The 19,931-nt window shown below is 47.6% G+C and overlaps 1 protein-coding gene across 1 annotated transcript in view; it reads right to left on the bottom strand.

Moving 5' to 3' along the window:
• Positions 1–8,868: 8,868 nt before the first annotated feature.
• The window catches only part of BMERB1 (bMERB domain containing 1), a 145,191-nt gene continuing 134,128 nt past the window's right edge, over positions 8,869–19,931 (bottom strand). The window contains exons 4-6 of the mRNA XM_086375650.1: positions 14,031–14,145; positions 12,634–12,716; positions 8,869–10,082 (exon numbers count right to left, since the gene is read on the bottom strand). Coding sequence (XP_086231776.1) covers positions 9,970–10,082; positions 12,634–12,716; positions 14,031–14,145 — 311 coding nt within the window. The 3' untranslated portion in view covers positions 8,869–9,969. The remainder of the gene's footprint in view (positions 10,083–12,633; positions 12,717–14,030; positions 14,146–19,931) is intronic.

Below are 19,931 nucleotides of genomic sequence, written 5' to 3' on the forward strand. Positions count from 1 at the left end.
AAGCTGGATGCTGTGTCCCATGCCCTCCTTGACACTGCCTAGTGTTTCCAGCTGCTCCTACTCAGTTTGTTCCTTTAAGTGTTGGTGTGAGCAAGGATCTAAAGCTGGAGGAGCAGTGAGAAGGGAGGTGGGAAAGATACGCAGGGGCTGGATGGAGTGAGCCTTTGAAACCCAGGTCCAAGCCCTGAGACTGTGAGGATGGAGGGGACGATGCAGGAGAGTTTTACACTTGGAAGCAGCACACCTGGTTAGATTTTCTCTTTAAGGAGGTCATTTTGACTTCAGAGAGTGGCACACAGGTAGACCAGAGAAAGGCTGGTAGATCTGACATGTTCTTGGCACAAGAAGAATGCAAGAAGATCCAGGAGAGATGCCAACAGAGAGCATGGCAAGAACCAAAAAACATCAAAGGATCTTTCTGCAGCCCCAGTTCAAAGAGGGACCCCAGCAAGCAGGTGGGACGAAGCCAGGGATGTGGGAAGGGGCCAGATCTGACTGGGCCTTTGAAACCATGTGAAACAACATGGATGTTGTCCTCAAGGCCTTGAAAATGGTTTTAAGGAGGGAAATCACAATTAGGTTTGCATTATTCAGAAAATCACCTTGCCACTGTGCGGAGAACGGCCAGTGCTAAGGAGGCTAGTTATGAAACCACTGCAGTTGACCAAGACAAGCTAGAGGGGCAACACTGGGTGGTGGGAAGATGGGGGTGTGGACAGATTCTAGAGAAGTTTAGGAGGTTGAAGTTAAAGACTTGGGGCTTCCCTGATGGCTCAGACAATAAAGAATCTGCCTGCAATGCAGGAGACCTGGGTTCGATCCCTGGTTGGGACGATCCCCTGGAGAAGGAAATAGCAACCCACTCCAGTATTCTTTCCTGAAGAATCCCATGGACAGAGGAGCCTGGTGGGTTACAGTCCCTGGGGTTGCAAAAGAGTCAGAAATAACTTAGCGACTAAACAACAAGCTAAAGACAATTGCATGGATGTGAGGAGGAAGAGAAGAGTCAAGGACAAATTCTAGGATAATCTTGGCTATTTGGTGGTACCCTTTTCTGAGATGGAAAAACAGAGGAAGCTGAGGCACTTTAGGATAGGGGTTGGCTGACATTTTCTTAAATGACCAGAGAGCAAATGTTTTAGGATTTGCAGGCCATCTGGTCTCTTACCACAGTTCAGTTCAGTTCAGTCTCTCAGTCGTGTCCAATTCTTTGTGACCCCGTGGACTGCAGCATGTGGCCCCCATCCATCACCAACTGCCGGAGTTTACTCAAACTCATGTCCATTGAGTCGGTGATGCTATCCAACCATCTCACCCTCTGTCGTCCCCTTCCCCTCCTGCCCTCAATCTTTCCCAGCATCAGGGTCTTTTCCAATGAGTCAGTTCTTCACATTAGGTGGCCAAAGTATTGGAGCTTCAGCTTCAGCATCAGTCCTTCCAATGAATATTCAGGGCTGATTTCCTTTAGGATTGACTGGTTTGATCTTGCAGTCCAAGGGAGTTTCAAGAGTCTTCTCCAACATCACAGTTCAAAAGCATGAATTCTTCAGTGCTCAGCTTTCTTTATGGCTTTCTCTTTTTCTTTCTTTCTTTTTTTCCTCTTTTTAAATATCTTTCTTTTCTTTTTTTTTAATTTCTTTTTTTCTCTTATTTTTAAAATTTCTTTCTCTTGCCACAACCACTTAAGACTTTACTGCTGCAGCACAAAAGCAGCTGTAGACAATACACAAAAGCACTTGATTATGTTCCAATACAACTTAATTTACAAAAACAGTTGGTGGGCTGGTTTGCCACACCTGTTTAGGACATGTCTTTTTCAGTGTGCCTGCTTCAGATCTGAATGAAGACCCTCAGGAAGAAGGGGTCTGAGTGTAGGAGAAAGGTCTAGGTGCATAAGAGAACTTAGGAGTGGTCAGAGTGCCATCTAAGAGCAGGTGGCTGGGGCTGTGGTGGGGAGAGAATGCTGAGGGCCAGGCCCTGAGGACAGGAAGTGATAAAGGAGACTGGAGAGAGGTGGGAGGTACACCTAGACAGTGGGGTGTGTTGGCAGTCAAGTCAGGCAGACAGCTGGCAGGAGGGCTGATGTGCCAATTGGATTCAGATGAGGGGTGTCAGAATATGCCACTCAAAACACGCCCCTTCAGCATAAGGATTATTTCAAGCTAAAGGCTATTGAGAAACAGCAGATGCACGAAAAGCTCTAAACACAAGGTACACATTTTCCTTTTATAAAACAAATCTCCATTTATAAAGTGAAAATGGAAGTCACTCAGTCGTGTCTGACTCTTTGTGACCCCATGGACTATACAGTCCATGGAATTCTCCAGGCCAGAAAACAGGAGTGGGTAGCTGTTCCCTTCTCCAGGGGATCTCCCCAACCCAGTGATCTAACCCAGGTCTCCCACATGGCAGGCAGATTCTTTACCAGCTGAGCCACCAGGGAAGCCCTCCATTTATAAGGAAATTCCCACCTGTGAAAGGTCCTCTTCTAGCCCAAGAAGAGGAGGATTTCCACGGAGAAGGCAGGACTTCAATCTGCATAATAAACAACCCTTGTTTACCTGCTTTTCCTGGTCATCCTCCCATAACTTGTCTCCTCTGCCCAGAAGCCCCAAACCCCTTTCCTTTGGTTTTAACCTTGTTGTTGTTCAGTTTCTAAGTCGTGTCCAACTCTTGGTGACCCCATGAACTGCAGTCCACCAGGCTTCCTTACTTTAGCTTAAGGTTTAGGTTTTAGCCTAAGATGGTACGTAAACCCATGTTCTAACCACCCCCTGGCACTACTCATTGCTGGGTTATGCACGATGCATGTGTTAATAAACTTATGTAGTTTTTCTCTCGTTAATCTGTCTGTGGCCAGTCTCATTGACAGGGTCCCCATTTCAGAACCTAAAATGGTTAAAGGAATGGGACTTCCCTGATGGTTCATTGGTTTGGACTCCACAGTCCAGTGCAGGGGCCATGGGTTCGATCCCTGGCTGGAAAATGAGAAACTGCATGGCTCGTGGCACAGTCAAAAGATTAGACAGATAGACGGTAGATGGACAGATGAAAGATAGAGAAATAGAAGATTAAAGGTAGATACTTCTCTCCCCTATGTAACCAAATGGTTGCATTTCAGCAAGAGGGGTCAGTGACGAGAGTGACAGAAGCCAGATGAGAATAGTTTGAGGAGGGAGCTGGAGATGAATGTTAGGTAGTTAGAATAGGAAACAGGAGTCCAAAATGGCGGTGGCTAAAAGACAAGGAAAGGAAAAGCCCATGAAAATAGAACAAAGGAAGGTCCGAGGACCGGAGTGAGGACTTCAGGTAGAACAAACAGCACTCCTGGCTCGCCCAATTTACATAGGGCAGGTCCGGGGCGAGAGGGTGGGGGGAAACATATAAAAAGAGGAGCCAAAGTGCTCTCTCTCTCTCTCTTTCTCCAGCGTGCTCCTCCACTCGCTTCTCTTCTCTTCATGTCTTGGGGTTGGCATGCCATCACGCTTCAAGGATGGATTCCCCTGCTATTATCTAAATAAAATAGAGCTGTAACACTGATCTGTCTAAGAGCTATAACACAATTTGTCCCAGACCCAAGAGCTGTGACACACTGAGGGCTTTAATGTCTGTCGCTCTAAATCTTTGTTGTGACGAGACAGAGCCGAGGAGCATACACTTGCCTGACATGAGGAAAGCGGAGACAGCAAGATGATGGACAGTTCTCAACAAGTCAGGGCTGTGAAGGTGTATAAAAATGTGTGAACTGCCAGGAAAGATGGAATAGAGGGTTTTTTGTTTGTTAATGGGAGAGATTTGCTTAAATGCTGATGGGGAGAGAAATGATGATCAAGACTACAAGAGGGGATGACGGAATGAATGGCCATCCTGCCATTAACTGCTCATGGCACCTAGGCCCACTTCCTCATCTACAGAGCAGAAGTAATAACGAGAGCAGATAGGGTAGGGGCTCCTTGGAGAAAGAGAACCATGCATGGCTTCCTTGACATAGGAGAGCTCCTTCTGGCTTAAGCCATTTTGTGATCTAAGCCTGGCCACAATGCTTGCCCATGAATAGCTCCAGGAATCAATGCTCTTAAGGGGACAAAAGAAGATAGGAACAGAGAAAAGGCAGTCAAACAATGGTGCAGTGATAAAGCAGAATCCTAGTTCCTCCTCAAGGGATGTGCATAATCTGATACGGTCCCTGAGTTCTGCAGGAGCTAAGGCCCCCCCACCGAGGTGGAGGATGGAATTTTGAGGTTGATTATAATTTCAGATTTCAGTCAGCTAAGGCTTGGACTCTGTTGACCTTGGCCACAATTCTATGGTGAACTCTTCTCTCCTAAAACCCCTTCATAAATATGCATGTATCCTTAGCTTAAAACCTCCCCAGTTTTGCTGCTGGGAAGGCACTGCTTTGGGAAATATCCCCAGTGTTCTGTGTTGTTCAGTCAATAAGTTGTGTCTGACTTTTTTTGCGACCCCATGGACTTCAGCACACCAGGCTTCCCTGTCCTTCACCATCTCCAGGAGTTCGCTCAAATTCATGTCAGTTGAGTTGGTGATGCCATCCAACCATCTCTTCCTCTGTCACCCCTTCTCCTCCTGCCAGCATCAGGGGCTTTTCCAATGAGTCGGCTTTTCACATCAGGTGGTCAAACTATTGGAGCTTCTGCTTCAGCATCAGTCCTTCCAGTGAATATTCAGGGTGAATTTCACTTAGGATTGACTGGTTTGATCTCCTTGTGATCCAAGGGATTCTCAACAGTCTTCTCCAGCATCACAATTTGAAAGCATCAGTTCTTCAGCACTCAGCCTTCTTGAAGATCCAATTCTCACATTTGCACATAACTGCTGGAAAAAACAAAACCATATCTTTGACTGTATAGACTTTTGTTGGCAAAGGGATGTCTTCACTCTTTAATACACTGTCTAGGTTTGTAATAGCTTTTCTTCCAAGGAGAAAGCATTTTTTGATTTCATGGCTATAGTCACCATCAGCAGTGGTTTTGGAGCCCAAGAAAATAAAATCTGTCACTGTTTCCCCTTCTATTTGCAATGAAATACGGTACTGGATGCTGTGATCTTAATTTTTTGAATGCTGAGTTTTAAGCCAGCTTTTCCACTCTCTTCTTTCACCCTCATCAAGAGGCTCTTAAGTTCCTCTTCACTTTCTGCCATTAAAGTGGTGTCATCTGCATATCTGAGGTTGTTGATATTTCTCCTGGCCATTTTGGTTCCAGCTTGTGATTCATCCAGCCCAGCATTTAACATGATGTACTCTGCACAGGAGTTAAATAAGCAGGGTGACAGTATACAGCCTTGATGTACTCCTTTCCTAATTCTGAACCAGTCTGTTGTTCCATGCCAGTTCTAACTGTTGCTAAGTCTTGTCCTGCATACAAGTTACTCAGGAGACAGATAAGGTGGTCTGGTATTCCCATCTCTTTAAGAATTTTCCACAGTTTGTTGTGATCCACAGAAAAGATCCATAGTCAATGAAGCAGATGTTTTTCTGGAATTCTCTTGCTTTTTCTATGTCCAGTGGATGTTGGCAATTTGATCTCTGGTTCATCTCCCTTTTCTAAATCCAGCTTGTACATCTGGAAGTTCTTGGTTCAGGTACTGCTGAAGCCTAGCTTGAAGGAGTTTGAGCATTACCTTGTTAGCAGGTGAAATGAGCACAATTGTATGGTAGTTTGACCATTCTTTGGCATCGCCTTTCTTTGGGATTGGAATGAAAAAATGACCTTTTCCAGTCCTGTGGCCACTGCTGAGTTTTCCAAATTCACTAACATACTGAGTGCAGCACTTTAACAGCATCTTCTTATTTGTTGCAAATAATAAATCTTTCCTTCTGATCTTTGGCTTGGTTGTGTCTACTGACTCAACACCCAGCAAGAAGAGAACCCAGTTTTCAGATACAGTTAAGTCACCTGCATACAAAAGATCAAGTTGCGAACTTTCAAAGATGTGAATGTGGAGCCTACTAATGAAGACCTGATGGAATTGGAGGCCCAGAGAAAGGACAAAGAGAGACAAGAGGAAAAGGAAGTAACTGAAGAACCAAAGAGATTCATGATGCAGAAAATGGCAAGGTTTTCTTTATTTGTGGTACAGGACCCAAACACAGAATGATAGCCAATTTTATTAGTTGGGTACCTAGGTTTACCTTGTTGGACTACAAAAAATTGGACTTATGAGCACACTCTAGGAACTGAACGTATTCATATGTACCAATGAAGTACATATGAAGACTTACTGTGCCAATAATAGGATTTGTCTCATGGTGTTGATGTGAAAGGCAAGTGAGAAAATGTGCATACATGCTCAGTGCACAGCGACAGACTTTCAATAAATGTATCTCCAGCTATCATTGTCCCCTTTCCCCAATTAACCCCCAAAAGGAGTGAGTCTGGGGTATGGGACCCTGAGACCTGCAAGTTTTCCCAGCTTTGCAGGCAGCCCTGGGGATCTGGGAGCATATCGAACAATTACTTTCTTCTGCTCTTCTGTGAAAACCTCAATAAATGATGTGGGGTTGTTGTTTTTTTTTTTTTTTTTTTGCTTAAAAAAATCAATAGCAATGACAGGAACATAAGTTAGATGTACCCCAGAGCTCAGCAGGTGTACCAGAAGCAGGATTTTTATGAGGGTTTTGATCTTTTTTGGCTTGTTGGAGCGGTGAGTGACTGCTGTCTAATTGGTCTGAGGTCAGACCTTCCAGACACACATTTTGTACCAGGAAGGGAGAGAGGTAGATCCTTTTCAGCCTGTTTATTGAAAGAATGGGGAGCACCTGCGTAGTGGGTTAAATAGTGTCCCCCTGAAACCGAGCAGGACCCTGTGCACCTCCTGGGCATGGAAGCCTTTCTGTCCCATTTCTTGTTTATAGGAAATAGATCCCAGCTTCCATGACCTTCCCTGAGTTCCAAAGGGCAGATTGGAACTGTTGCTAACCAGGGAAGGGAGGGGACGCAGAGACAAGAGAAGAGCAGCCCTGAAACAATAACACAGCCTTGGGGGCAGGGTCCTGGTTCTGGGGTACACAGGGGGTACACCTAACAGTATCTTTGAGCTCTTTACAGAACTAAAACTCCTCCAAAATGGAATATATTAGCATTCTCCATTCCAGAGAAGACCACCTGAGGCCAGGTTAAAGGAACCAGAGAAGCTCATCAAGAGATTACCTGAGATTAAGAGTGTAGGCCCTGCACACACCCTAATCAGCAGCCCTACCCTTGAGTCAGTGCTATAAAACACAATTTTTGAGGGCAGGAGCCCACTGTGCCCCCCTTTGCCTGGCAAAGCAATAAAGCTATTCTTTTCTATTGCACCCAAAACTGCTCTGAAACTTGATTCAACACCACTGCTCAGAGGCCGAGTTTTCAGCATCAGCCCTGCCCCAAATTCATGGCCACTTGCCATCTCAGAATCTGAACTTATTTGGGAACAGGGTCTTAGGAGAAGTTGCTAAGGTAAGGATTGTGATGCGATCATCCCAGATTTAGTGTCACACAGGCACACGGTTGAGCTGTCCACTCTCTGTGCGTCTCTAATGTAACTGCGCATGCTCACTCAGTCGTGTCCAACTCTATGCGACCCCGTGGACTGCAGTCTGCCATGCTCCTCTGTCCATGGGATTCTCCAGGCAAGAATTACTGGAGTGGGTTGCCATGCCCTCCTCCAGCGGATCTTCCCTACCCAAGGATCGAACCTGGGTCTCTTACATCTCCTGCATTGGTAGGTAGGTTCTTTATCACTAGCGCTACCTGGGAGGGCCCCTAAATCCAATGACTGGTGTCCTCACAAGAAGAGAGGTCCAGAGACACAGACAGAGGGGGACTATAGAAAAGGTAGAGATTGAAGTGATTAAGTCAAGGATTACCAGGGGCCACCAGGAGCTGGAAGAGGCAAGGAAGCATTCTTCCCAAGAGCCTTCAGAGAGAGCACAGTCCTGAGGACACTGGCTTCTGGCCTCCAGAACTGTGAGACTATCAATTTCTGTTGTTTAAACCCCGCTGGTTGAGGGAATACATTATGGCACCCCTAGGAAGACTGGCTTCGTGCTTGGTCTAGGGCAGTGTCCCCTGAGGCCAGGTGATGGTACTGGCAGTGACCTGAGAGAGCCTCTTCATCTTCAGAATAGACAGGAAGTGGTGAGCAGGCTGAAGCTTGGACTGAAGCAGAAGCACATCAGTAACAGAGTGGGAGGGCTTGGGAGCATGCTCCCAGCCAGGAGGGGCCATTGCACTCCAAGATATTTTGTGTCAATTCCAAAGCCGCTGTGACTAGAGAGACCTTCACTTCTTTTTCTTTTTTTGATTTACAAATATTTTGAAAAAATGTGACCCATGTAATGTGAATCTTACTTCTAGGAGTCTGTGCTAAGGAAAAATCAGAAATTCAGATGAAGTTTCACCCAACACCCCACCCCCTTCTCCACCCCTCAGGATGTTTATCCTGACATTACTTATAAAACTGAAAAACTAGAAACAGCTTAAAAGTTTAATATGGAGGGTCTGGTTAGATAAATTACAGTATATCCACAGATGGATTACTAAGCAGCCATTATAAATATTTATGAAGTGTTTAATGTTTACAAAGAGCTTTTAATGACGTGGCAGAATGATAGTGATCCTATGATAGGTGGGAAAAAAAAGTTATAGAACGGTACAACAGAATGCCAATCATGAAAAAAAAATGCATAAAAAAAGACAGAGAAGACATATGCCAAAATGTCAGAGTAAGTGGAGAAATATTGGGAGTTTAAAAAAACAAACAAAAAAAAATTTTTTTATACTTTTGGTACTTTGTAAATGATTAACTATGTACATGGGTTACTTCTATAGTCAAGAATAAAGTAAAAACTTTAAAAATGCTGTGTACGTGGTTTCCAGTTTTATTTTCTCCAATGGATGAGTGCACATCAGCGAATCTTGAGTTACGCTAACTACTTAGGCCGGTCATGACACACACACGTACAGAGAGGTCACATGGGCTGTGCCGGGCTGGCTGTAGCAAATGTACATCAAGTTACACAGGTGGAATTTTTCAGGCTGGTTAAAATACACCACCGAATGACTGGACACAGTTGGGTCAGGCCGCCTCTCCCGCCTGCCGCTGATGTTTGCAGAGGTCTGTGTGTTAGGCCGGTGAGTGGCGCCCTGCCGGCACACCATCCCGCCGGCGGGCCCCGGAGGGTGGAGAGTAAGTACGTCTGCTCTGGGTCTGTTCTCATCTTCCCTGGCCTCGGGTTGGAGCTCCCAGCTCTCTGCTACCTCTTCCAAGCACTGGGTGCGCTCCAGCCGGGGGAGGGGATCCCCACACACCTGGAACAGATGTTGCAAAGGAAGAACCAAGAGCAGACAGACACAGTCCTGATGTGAGCCGCGCCCAGACACCGGAGGGGAGGAAGCGGGAGACGTGACGACGACCACACACAAGCTCAGTCTTTCCAGATGGGCCCTCTGTGTCTCCACAGACATGTGGGCTACATGGAGCCCTCCAGGGCCCAAACCCCTGGGAGAGGAAAGAACGGGGGGGACAGGACCGTCTGGGGCAGCCTGACAGCAGAGCTAGGAGAGCAGCTAGGGGAAGCGTCCAGCATGGTGCTGGACTGCTGAAAAGTCACACCTGTACACACCTGGGGATCATGCCCCTCTCCCAGTTCATTCGCACGGTGGGTGAGATACAGCTAGCTAGAAGTGGAGATAATACTTTTTTCAAGGGAGGACCTTTCCTGGTGGTTGGATAAACAGGGAGACAGACTCCTGGGTTCGGCATGCTCTGGGGAGGGCCATGCGACGGTGAGGGACTCCCTATTGCTACACTCTGTACAGGGCGGCTGGGCCCTTGGCGGCGGTCACAGGCTTGCCTTCAATCCCTTCTGCCTTGGAGAGCTCTTGGGCCCCGGTGAAATGGGGGCTCTGAAGACAAGAGGGTGGGAGGGGGTCCCCGTGGCCCCGGGGGCACCCCGCGTGGGGGCTACATGATGCTGCACTGGGCGGCCCCGCAGCAATCCTTGATGAGCGCCAGCCCCGTCTTGGCCACTGTGGGCTTGCTAGGCGGGGGGTCTGCTTTCTTCTCTGCTCGGGAGCCTGCAGCAAGGTAGGAGAGCAGGGGGCAGGGCGGGGAAACAGGAGAGAGGCAGAGGTGAGGTGAGGAGAGCCCTGACCATCTGCAGCCCCAGGTCCCCCCCCAACCCCGGCCAGGCCCCGCCCCAGGGCCACACAGGTCAAGTCTGGGGAGCTGACATGCATTTTATATGGTCCTGGTGACTGTTCCCACCTCCCTGGAGGTCCAGCGGCTTTCAGGCCTTGGCTTCTAACTACAGCTTTTAGCCCTTCTCCTGTTCTGTTCTCCTCACCGTTGTTATCTGCCAAGCCCAGCACCACGTCTGGCATCCAAGAAGTATTTGACTGAGAAATAAGAAGTCACTTCAACCAGAGGGCTACCTTTCAGTTCTGGAAAATGCTCACTCGTTAGCACTTCAGATACCCTCGCCTCTCATTCTCCATTCTTGTTCCCTCTGGAATGCCTCTTAGATGTCCGTTTAACGTTATTACTCTTACCATTCCATGTTTCATAACTTCCCTTTCACATTTCCCATCTGTTTGTCTCTTGGCGCTGCATTCCGGGGTAATTTTCTCAGCTCTGTCTTCCAATTATATGAATCCTCCCTTCAGCTGTGTCTTTGTGTTTAATCCATTGAGTTTCACTTCAGTGGCAATAGTTTCTTTTTTTTTTTTTTTGCCACACAGCTTGTGGAATTTTAGTTCTGCAGTCAGGGACTGAAGCTGGGCCCTTGGCAGTGACAACACAAAGTCCTAACCCCTGGATCATCGGGGAATTCCTCAGACAGTAATTTTTTAGAAGGCTAATTCTTTGCTAATTTACCTCTTCTTTTTTTTCATAGCATCTTACTATTTCATTTTGAGTATTATTCCTTCTTTTATCTCTTTAGTCATTGTAAACACACTTATTATCTCTTAGATACTCTCTTATTTCTGGTTCATGGGAGGACAGACATTCTCTTTTGTTTCATCTACGGACTCCTTTCATGGTGTTTCCATTCTTCATGGGTTTTAAATTTTTTATTGAGAGAGCATCTGCATAGGAGTTGTTTTTAATCTGTGGGCTGTGTTATGGGAGCTGAGGGGTCTCTGTTGAGCAACTTTACATTTGCTTTGCTGGGGTTCCAGAGATTCCACTGGTTTTAGATTAGTTTTAATTTTTCAGCTTGGGCTTCCAGCCCACATAGATGATGTATATTAGGACCCAACACTTGCACGTGGTACAGGCTTGGTGTTTTGAATTCTGGCTGGAATTCTTTTTTCTATCCATAATCTTACACAGAAGACAGGTTTCCTTGCTTGTTTCCTTTTCCACTGTTCTACTGTTAGGTAGAGTTTTTCTAATTTGCCTTTCATGGAAGAGACAGTCTACTGAAGATGCTGGATTTAGGCAAACACCATGTGCCTCGTGACTTTAGGGGCCTGCAGAAGGACCAGGGCTCTTCTCTTTCTTTATTCCTTCACACAGTACAAATGTGTTTTCATGGAATATCATCAATGGATAGTTAGGGAAAAACTGGGTTTGTGGCTTCAGCTGGTAGTGGAGGCTTCGGGGTTTTGTCTTCCTAACAAGACTGTCCATCGTTCTTCCTGTGATAACCGTTCATGCCCCTGTGGCTACAGGGGCAGAAAATCACAACTCCCCAGCCCTTCGAGGGGCCTAGCTGGTGGGAACGTGATCCAAGAAAGGCTGGTCAGAATCTTAGATGTTTAGATACCAGTTATTGCCTTGCTTCTCTGCTAAGTTATGGTCCTGGATTTCTGGCCCCAGGAAGGCCTGTGTAGGAGGAGGAAGTGAAGCTAAGATGACAAGAGGTGCCAAGTGGATAACCAGAAGGAAAGCAAAGGTGTCTAGTCCCTGGAGCCCTGGCTCCCACTGCTCTTTTTCCAGCAAATCACCTTTTATTGCTAGGGCCAGTTTGAATTGGGCACCCATTTCTTATTACTTAAAGTGGCCTCACTGGGCCAACAAGGAGAAGGCAGTTCCTATCCAGCAGGACTGGTTATCACTTTAATATGCTCATGGGTATTGGAAGCCTACAAACAGTGGTCAAGGGCACAGCATTTCCCAAACTTATTTCACCCAGAACCCTTTTTGCTTTGAGTATCTTGTGAGGCTGGTATTGTGAGAAGCAAACTTCTGCCTTTGTTCCTCCAGCGATTCCAACTCCAACAGAGGCCAGAGCTTCCTGAGCCTTAGTTCCCACCTTCTTGCCTCAGTGGCCACCCAACTCCTTCTATGAACTGTACCAAATCATATGAGCAAGGACTAGCTCCCAGCACTAGCTACACAGTTTGCAGGACTCAGTGCAAAACGAAAAGGCGGGGCCTTTTGTTGGAAAATTCTTAAGACTTCCAAGACAGCAACAGCAGGACATGCAAGCAAGCACAGTGCCCTTCTAGGAGTGGGGCCCTGGGCTTCCTCACCCGTGAAGCTGGCCCTGCCTGCTGCCATCCTGTGCTCAACTTTGATCTCTAGAAAGCATTTTTGTTGTGTCCCCTTGGCTTCCAGACCTCATTTAAAATTTCCTTTTCTCTTGGATGCGGGAGGAGAAGGAATAGTGTATGCACTCACTGGCTGAAGATTTGGTTACTTTGTCTAGAGGTTTTAACTTGATTCTCAGAAAATCGGCCATTTCCTTATCTTCTTCTTGCTCCCTGTGAAGACAGATATGTAAAGACAGGAAAGAACAGTAAGCCAGGAGAGCATCAAGGAACCGATAAAATGAGGCAAGAGTGTGGGATCACGTATCAGACTTATGGATGGTGCGTGTATGTTGCTGTGTGTTATATGTGGGTGGTGCATACATGCTGATGTGTACTGGGTGTGACTGGTGCACGTGTTACGTGTGGATGGTACATGTGCGTTACATGTGGGTGGAACATGTGTGTGATGTTTTGTGTGTGGGTGGTGGGCACATGTTGTTCTGTGTGTATAGTGGTGGGTGTGTGTTGTTTGATGAATCTAGTCTGAAGCAGAAACACATGTCAGTGATGGAGTAAATGCCCACGCCCGCTGGTGTGAGACCCTAAGGCAGAGGCAGGGGCGTTAGAGGACCCAGCCTCCCTACCAGACATTTAGTGAGCAGGGCAATCCTTCTCCTAATCCTGCACCTTTAAGTTACCCTAGACAAAGTATGTGGCAGGTCTCAGAAGGCAAGCCACCTCAGCTCTCCCAAGGGTCACCAGAAGCAAAGCCAATGGTCCGAGCCTGGCTGAGCTGGGCACAGTGCATCCTAGCAGTCTTGGAGGACTCGGGAGGTCACAGAGAATTAAAGGGAAGTTGTCTTCTGGTTTGGAAGAGGCCCGTTGAGCCTCTGCCCTGTGGATGACTCTCAAGATTTTGCTCTAGCACAAAAAAACTCAAGAATCAACACTGGCATCTCTCGTGCCCTCTGGTCCCCTGCAGAGACTTCAGGAGCACTGCGGCCCCAGGGCCCATGGTTGACCAGATCAACGGGGCAGGGGCGTCTGCAAATAGGAGACCCCGAAGACTAGGGAGGGGCATCAGAGGCCTCCAGGAGACAGGAAGGGAGAGAACAGAGCTGGGAAGTGTGGAGGGTGGGTGAGGAAGCAAGTTAGGACAGAGGGTGGAGTTTCTGTAGAAAAGGATAGAAGTTTCTGGAAAAGGTGCCTTGACGAGTTGGGAGAAAGCTCAGTAAAAAGAAGGTGTAGGAAGCTCTTCCATGTGCTCTGTGATGTAATTCCTCCCTGGTCACCTTCTCAGATGACATTCACTTAAGATCCACAAGCCTTTGCAAAACTTTTTGAAGTTGGATTTAAGTTTCTCTTGAATAGGCCATGGGGCCTTGGGCCAGAAGGATTCATCTGGATCTAGTGTTTGGGAAGTATTTGGCCAGGACACATCGGTTGCAATGCTGTGAGTCTGGGAGCAGATGACGGGCTTTGGAAGGAAGCTGAGCTGCATTCTAACAGCCCCAGCCCTTCCCGGGGGACATACTGCCCACTTACCTTAACCGCTCAACCTCGGCGTCGTCCACCAGGAAGTCTCTCTTCTGCACCAGTTTGTGGATCTTCTGGATGAGCTCATCTTCTCTCTGCTTCTGCAACTTAGTTTTTTCTTTTTCTGGGAAGAACACATTAGCAGAGACAGTTTCAGTGTAACTGAGTCCGAGGGGCCAGGGTTGGAATCCTGGCTCGACCATATAACTTGCTGGATAAACCTGGAAAGGCAACTGGATTGGTTCAAGCTTGTTTCCTCCTCTGTAAAATACACAGTAAGGCTTGAATGCAAGAGTGCGGGGATCTTAGTAAATGACTTGGTACAGAGCTGGCCCGTGGTGGATGCTTACTAAATGATATTGATGCTGCAACGGGGTCCTGAAGAAGGCTGAGGGGAGAAGGGCACAGGCGGGGTGCAGGAGGTGACTACTCTGTAGTGAGGCTTACCCAACCCATCAGACGAAAAGCACCCACGCTTTCCCAACCTGTTCTAAATACCAAGGGCTAGAGCATCATAGCAGAGACAAAACAACGAAGGCTGGACATGAAGACTGAGACAACCAGGAGGGCAGAAACTTAACCCTGCATTGGCTCCCTCTGCTCAGACCCCTTCAGAAGATAAAACTCAAGGGGCAGCTTGTCCCTCTGCCAGTTCAAACTGTCACTGACTATTTCCTCTAGACCTGGAGGTAGAACCAGAGACAAGGAGAATATAATATTTAGGTTAGAGAGAAAATCAGTTTCTTTCACTAATCAGAGGGGAGCAAGGAATTGGGATCTAGCAGCCCCTGTATTCCTGCTCATCGCTGTGCTGACGATGGTAGTGGGTCCTGAAGTCTGATTCTGCAAATCACTCGTCAGCATCATAGAGCCTCCTTGCCCTCTGCAGTTGGATTAACCACAGCGTCCCTGGACTCAAGGAGTGATGTCACTGTCCTTTCCAAGTTACCAGCAGCAGCCTTCCAATACTCCCCTGTCCTCTGCCAGGGCCCAGATCTTACACCAGCATCACGTGGCTATGAGTAGAGTCCCCAGGAACTCACAAACCTCCCTCCTCAAGCTATTCATCCCCACTATCTCTTGCCAGTTCAGGCATCTCCCAGTCTCCCCACATACTCAGATGCAGCCTTCTGCTCAGGGCCCTCAGCCCCTCCATAAACTCACAGGACAGGCTACCTATTCAAAGGGGTCTATCCCAGCTTGCAAACCAGATACTGACCCAGGTCTCCATACCACCAGCCAGTGCTGTTCACCTGCTTGTGTGTATGACGTACACTTCTGGCCAGTATCTCTCACCTGCCTCCAGGTACTACCTACCTGCCTTAAGCCCCAACTACCTACCTGCAGGCTCCACCCACCTACCTGTAGGCATCACCCATTCACCTGCTGTATCACTCACCTGCCTACAAGCATCACCCATCTGCTTCCAGGCACCACTCACCTATTTACTGGTACTTTTGTGCCAGTCACCTATCTACTACTACTTCTGTTTCCCAGCATCACCCACCTACTTGCCAACTTTATCCCCTGTTGGCATCACACATCTGATTCCTAGTATCTCCATGGGCTTGCTGATGTGACCCTCCAACTCGCTTCTCATCTCCTCCAGCACACCTCCTTAGCCCAGGCCACCATCATCTCTCCCTGGACCATGCCGTGGCCTCCTAACTGTAGACTAAGGTGGTCGTTAGACTTTATCACAACTGGGAGACCTCGCCATAGGATCACAATCCTGGCTTGATGCCCCAGCTCCTCCTCTTCTTAGCTGTGTGACTCTAGGCACATTCCTCAACCTCTCTGAGCATCCGGTCTCTGAACAGAGACAGTCATAAAGTTGTTGCAAGTTTTAAGAGAGGCTCACTGCCTGGTACACAGTTAGGGTTCATGAACAGTCAGCTACTATTATCATAGGCTCTTATTTTACATCATCACTTTTGCTTCTCCATGATTAAAGTCTCTCTAGATTACACATTTACCAAGCGAAGTACAAAAGAAATAAATACTTACTGAAGGAAAAGCAAGTCTCATGACATAAGAAGCAGGCAAAAGTAAGTGCTTAATAAATGGCAACAATTATCATTGTATTTGTATTACCATGTATTATATTTTCATTTAATCTGGGTTTCTCAACCTTGGCACTACTGACATTTGAGGCTGGACCATTCTCTGTCGTGGGGGCTGTCTGGAGCACTGTAGAATGTTGAGCAGCACCCCTGACCTCTGCCCACTAGATGCCAGGAGCAGCCCCATCTCCTAGCGGTGACCACCAACTGGGTCTCCTGACAAGACCAATGTCCTCTGTGGGGCAGATCACCCTGGTTGATGGTTGAGAATTACTAGTTGAATTCTTTCCAACAACTCTATGAGGGAGACACCATTTTTATTCTGTTTTTTTTTTTTTTTTTCCTGAGACACTATTTTTATGTCCAAGAGGAGGGTACCATGGCCTCTACAGCCAAGTCTAAGCATCCCCAGCCCAGAGGGGCTGGTGGTGGCAGGGGAGGTGGGTGAGACGTCTTAGCTTGTCCCTGAGAAACCCTGAGGATGTGGAGGGCCCCAGGTGTTCTCTCTCATCACGCGTGTGTGAAGTCACTTCATGTAGCCTGCCAGGCTCCTCTGTCCATAGGATTCTCCAGGCAAGAATACTGGAGTGGGATGCTATTTCCTTCTCCAGGGGATCTTCCCAACCCAGGAATGGAACTCGAGTCTCTTAGGTCTCCTGCATTGGCAGGCGGGTTCTTTACCACTAGCGCCACCTGCCTGGTAGCTCAGACAGCAAAGAATCTGCCTGAAATGCAGTTAGATCTCTGGGTCCAGAGATTCCCTAGGGGAGGAAATGGCAACCCACTCCAGTATTCTTGCCTGGAGAATCCCTTGGTCCGAGGAACCGGGCGGGCTACAGTCCATGGGGTCACAAAGAGTCAGATATGATTGAGCGACTTTGTCTCATCATAGTCTGCTGAATTGTTTTCTGACCCTGGCAGGAGAAGCATGATTTTCTTGGCCTTTCAGTCCTCTCTTATTATTTTTATTGCTATATTGCTGGGAGCATTGGGTTGTTTCCTCCTAAACCCACCTAAGTCCATCTAGAAACCTGGCACTGGTGCAGGGAATATGCAGAAATGCTCTCAACAACAAGGAGTCAGAGGACACAGTGGGGAGAGGTGAACGGCAAGGCAGGAGCGGAAAGGGAACTTTAATATCTGCATTTCTTCAGGGAAGTGATTGGGAAGATGCGGTTTCCTAGGAGAATCAGTGGGGGTCGGGGGGAGGACCTGGGCTCTGTTGCTAAGTGACCCATTGACCTTCTGTGTTTCTCTGCAGGACCGCCAATGGCATTTTAAGCAGAACACGTCCTTCAGCGGGGACTGTCCCCTCCATGCCGGTTTAGCATTCCTGGTTTCTGCCTATTGAGTGTCAGTACTGATCTCATGTTTATTTAAACTTTTTTTGAGTGAATTTTGGTATTCTAAATATTGCATGAAAATATGATTGCTGAATTTCTCATGTTTCAGCTGAGCGCCTTTTTCTTCTCACCCTAATCCCAGTCCTAGTTAGTGATACAGCCTAGGTATTGTGTCCACCAAAGACTCCCAACTTCCACCCACTTCCCACCCATGCTCCAGAGGCTGCCATGGCCCCCGGTGAAGCCCCTCTGGCCTGGGGAGGCCTTGGCTGGTCACACCCTGGTGTCTCCTTTGCCCCAGTGCCACCCATGTGTCCTGCTGAGCTAAGAGTGGGCTCTGGGAATTCTTCCACTCAAGAGAGAGACATCAACCCATGCTGGGCCCATCACAGACCCCTGGGAAGCTGAAAATTGGGATATAGAGTCGGGCTTTTGGGTGGGAAAATCATGGAAGGGAGATGAAGTTGTAACCGAGCAGGGACCCTCTGGGGCCTTCTTGGGACAGACACCACCATCCCCCACCAATATCCTCTGCTTCAGCTCCTATCTGAAATCACCTAGATAATAGTATCTGATGCACATTTCCTGAGTTGTTTTACAGAGGCTAACCCCTCCACCCTCGCCACCAAATGGGACATGTTAACTACTTGATGGACATAAGCCCGTAGCCCCCAGGCCTCCTGAAGCCTAAAGATTGACAGCGTTAACCCCTGGGACACTGCCCAGTGACTTCACCATCACCCAATCAGAGAATTGTGCACAAGCCGATTACAGACCCTGGGATGCCCCTCCCTCACCTGGGCTTCAAGAATGCTTTGCTGAAACCCATTGAGGAGCTCTGGTATTCTGAGCACTAGCTGTCCTGGACGTCTTGCTTGTCCCTGCAATAAATGCTGCACTTTCCTTCCCCACCACCAGGTGGCAGCTGGCTTTACTGCACAGGGGCAAGTGGGACCCATGTGTGGTTTGCTAACAGTGGCCTTGCTTGGCTCATGTGCTAGAGGGAAGACATGGAACGGGCTCCAAAATGGACAGTGAGAGACAGCAGGGGCCAAATATATTCCACGGCTTTCCTGATTCTGGTTCTGAACCCTTGTGAGGTTGGGCTGAGCTTTCTGTCTATATTAGCATAAATAGTACTCCTGTTGTTGTTCCGTTGCCCAGTCGTATCCGATTCTTTGCAACCCCATGGACTGCAGCATGCCAGGTCTCTCTGTCCCTCATCATCTCCCAAAGTTTGCCCACGTTCATGCCCATTGCATCAGTGATGCCGTCCAGCCGTCTCATCCTCTGAAGCCCTCTTCTCCTTTTGGCCACCCCTAATTTTATTTGGAAATACCCTACTTGGGAATAGGGTTTTTGTGGATGTAATTAGTTAAGATGAGGTCATACTCATTCAGATGACCCCTTAATCCAATAATTAGTGTTCTTATCAGAAGAGGAGATGGGGACTTTCCTGGTGGGCCAGTGGCTAAGACTCTGCCCTCCCAGTGCAGGGGGCCCAGGTTCTATCCCTGGTTGGGGAACTAGGTCCCACACACCACCACAAAGATGGAAGGTCCCGTGTGCTACAATGAAGACCTGGTGCAGCCAAAATAAATATAAATTTTTTTTTTTAAAGAGGAGATGACACAGAGATACACAAAGAGAGGAAGCCCACGACAGAGGCAGAGACTGGGATAAGGCAGCTACAAGCCAAGGAACGAGGATTGATGAGAACCATCAAAAGCTGGAAGAGGCAAAGAGGGCTTCTCTTCTCCAGCCCCCAGCAGCAGGATCCTGGTCCTAAAGTTCTATTGTTTTGAAGTAACCAGGAAGGGTAAATTATGACTCCCTGCTGAATCTGTTCCTATCTCTTTAAATCTTGTTTGCTGCTTTTTTTTTATTATCAGCATACATAATGGCTTGCCTCAGGGAACTCTGCTGCCTCTGCCGAACTGTTAAACTAAAATAACCCTGTCCACCTGTAGATGGCAGAAAGAAAGAAATTAACACACCCCACCCTGCCTGAGGTTTGCCATTCTAGGAGATAGTTGCAGGAATTAAATGGTGTTTTTGTTTCCTCACCTCCCCCCATCTCTGATCCATAAAAGAACCTGACATCCAGGCCCCACATGACGGTTAATTTGAGACGCTAGCCTGCCATCTTCTCTGTCAGCCGGCTCCCAAATAAAGTCCCTTCCCTGTCTTAACACCTTGTCTCGGATTTACTGGCCTATCATGCGGCAAGTAGAGTGAACCTGGACTCCATGTCATCATAACAATCTATTTTAGAACATTTTAATTGCCTCAAGAAGAAGCCCCACAGCCAGACCTGTCACTTCCCCTTTTCTTAAATTCTATTTATTTATTATCATTATTTATTCTGGGGGGCCGTGCCACACAGCATGTGGGATCTTAGTTCTCTAACCAGAGATCAAACTCACAACCCCTGCATTGGATGCCAGGAGTCTTAATCCCTGGACCACCAAGGAAGTCCCGTCACCCCCTTTCAATGAGGGCTG

The sequence above is a fragment of the Bos grunniens genome, chromosome 25 (assembly GCF_055505025.1).
Source record: "Bos grunniens cultivar Pamir isolate PY7600 chromosome 25, Bosgru_T2T1.0, whole genome shotgun sequence".
NCBI classification, from domain to species: Eukaryota; Metazoa; Chordata; class Mammalia; order Artiodactyla; family Bovidae; genus Bos; species Bos grunniens.